The 2,452-nt window shown below is 49.9% G+C and overlaps 1 protein-coding gene across 1 annotated transcript; it reads right to left on the bottom strand.

Annotated features, from left to right (window-relative positions):
• Positions 1 to 45: 45 nt before the first annotated feature.
• On the bottom strand, positions 46 to 2,088 carry hexim1 (HEXIM P-TEFb complex subunit 1). The gene has a single exon (XM_037089927.1). It carries the CDS (start codon positions 1,639 to 1,641, stop codon positions 553 to 555), a length of 1,089 nt encoding a protein of 362 aa, XP_036945822.1. The 5' UTR covers positions 1,642 to 2,088; the 3' UTR covers positions 46 to 552.
• Positions 2,089 to 2,452: the final 364 nt, after the last annotated feature.

The following is a 2,452-nucleotide window of genomic DNA, read 5'->3' as shown; positions in this document are numbered from 1 at the left end:
TGTTTCTTCTTCTTTTTTCTTTTTTAGAGGAGGCTTTACAACACATGACAGCAGAATTTCAAAATTTTATTTGAACTTATGTTAACACACAACTGTTAAAATGGTCGCTCTGGAGCTGACTTCTGCAAAACAGTCTCTGCAAGCTGGCCCGATCAGCTGTGATTTGTTATTCAGTTTGTTGAAGGGGGAGAAATACAACAGATGAGTTTTGTTTTTTTTAAATTGAAAACAAAAAATGAACATTATATGTTGAAGTTGACCCGGGAAACAAAGTATTTTCGTGTTTGTCAGATACATTCTCTTTAGAAAAAGAATCTTATTTTGAAATATTTACATTTTTTTTCTTGAAAAAAAAAAAACAAAAAACAAAAAAGGAAAATTAACAGGACACCCTTTACAGTCCGAATAGAAAAGAAACGTCAAGTATTGCATTGCAATGCGAGGACTTCTTCGCCAAGATGACAAAACTGATTACAGAAAACCGATGACAATTATTTTTAAAAATGCAGTAGTCCCATGTTTTTACCTTCTTGAAAGCGTTTTAAATGTCCTTTAATTGGTAGCGACCTGGCCCCTGTCCTTGCTCGGCTGGTTCTGCAGAAGGAGCTCCGTGTTCTGAGCCCTCAGTCTCTCCAGCTCCTTCTCCAGCTCCCCGAGCCGCACCAGGGAGCTCTCCACGGTCGGACCCCCGGGCTCCACGGCGCGCCTCAGCCGGTTGTTCTCCTCCTCCAGCCGGGACATGCACTTCTCCAGCTCCAGGTACTCCTGCACCAGCTCCTGCTTGGTCATATTCTGCAGGCTCTCGACGTGGTACATCTCGTAGGTCTCGGAAAAGTCTCTCTGGAGAAACTCCCCGCCCGCGTTCCCGGGTCTCCCGATACCGTCGCTGCCCCCGCCGCTGCCGTCGTCGTCGTCGTCCTCCTCGTCGAAGAACTCCTCCTCGCTGCCCGTGTCCTCCATGCGGCCGCCCACCCCCGAGGGTCGCCTGACCCCGGTCTCGGTGTTGAGGTCGGGCTCCTCTCGGTCGTGCTCGTCCATCAGGAACTGGGTGGTGTTATAGGGCGCCACCGGGAGCCCTTTGGCGAACATCTCCTCTCTCACCCTGGAAGCCCTGGCTGTCTCCTTCTCCTCCAGGGCTTTCCTCTCCTCCCAGGAAAGTTTGTAGTAAGGCTTCCAGTTGCGCCTCTTCCTGGAGGTCCTGCGCCGGTGCCTCTTCTTGCCCAGACGCGCATCCAAGCCGGTGTCGGAGTCGATGAGCGAGCTCTCCTCCTGGCCCTGGTTTAAAGTCTCCTCCAGCTGTCTGTCTTCGCCGTTCTTCCCGTGCGAGGTGTGATGACCGTCTCCAGTTGCCCGAGCATCGTTTTGAGCTGCGTTCGGGCACTTTGGGAGCTCGTTTCCGGCCGCTGAGGCAGGGCACACCCCCCTCTGTCCGCCTTTCATTTGCCATAACTTGTCTGTGTTGATATCCTCGCAGTTCTCCGCCCGCTGCCTCTGTTTCTGGTCTCTCTGCCGCCCCCTGTCGCCGTTCTGTGGTCCGGCACGGCTGCTGGCTGTGAGATGCTCCATAGGTTCTCCGCTGATCCCACCTGATGGGCTGCCTGAAGTTTTCAGGTGATGGGTCTGCTCCGCCGGCTCTGTCATCCTTGCTGATCCGCTCTGGTGACTCCTTTTCGGGCGCGCTTCAGATCATTTTCGCGCTCTTCAAAAATGGAGCTTCAAAAGTTCGTTTAAAAAAAAAAAAAAAAAAAGACGCTAAACTTAAAACTTAATTTCGACAAAAATGTTCTTATTCCAGAATGAGCCGTTATCACTAAAGAAAGTTTGAGTTAACGGCTTCTCGTATATTAAAACTAAACTTCCGAGCAGTCCACACTTGTTGCTCCTCCAAGGGTTTGTCAGAGCAACTGTCGCTAACTACCATTAACTGTTTCGATGCTGTCAGGGTTGTCGTTCACCCGGAGACGACGTTCCGCCGTCACAACAGTGTCCAGTGTGCTACTCAAGAAGAGGCTGCTCGTGTTTATATAGCAGCTCCGCCTCTAGCCGTGCGCATGCTGGTGCTCGCAACGCCTGGTGCATTGTGGGACGTGTGGTCTCAATCGCGGTCGCAGCGCTGGCGGAGGCTCGCACACCGAACTACATGGCCCACAAGTCCACTACAACTGACGAGATTTTCAACCAATCAAATGGCAGAATCGTGAGCGCAATAGAGCCCACACCTCCCTTTGTTGATTGGATGAGAGGCTAACTTTGCTGTTGCTAAGCTTGAAGTATTTTCTGATTGGACAGTCCGAACGTCAATCATTAGTGCGTAACCCACACCAAGAAAGCAGTCCCGGACATTTTTATGGGCGCTACTATCTGCAAAGGAGGGGTTAAAATTAAAAGTTAAGAAATACAAGTTTATTTAAATACTTTGTAATTGCAGTTTTCTATCAACAGAACAAGATAA

Source organism: Acanthopagrus latus, chromosome 23 (genome assembly GCF_904848185.1).
Source record: "Acanthopagrus latus isolate v.2019 chromosome 23, fAcaLat1.1, whole genome shotgun sequence".
Taxonomy (NCBI): Eukaryota; Metazoa; Chordata; class Actinopteri; order Spariformes; family Sparidae; genus Acanthopagrus; species Acanthopagrus latus.
The sequence above is the reverse complement of the archived record's forward strand: the minus strand, read 5'-3'. Positions and strand labels throughout refer to the sequence as shown.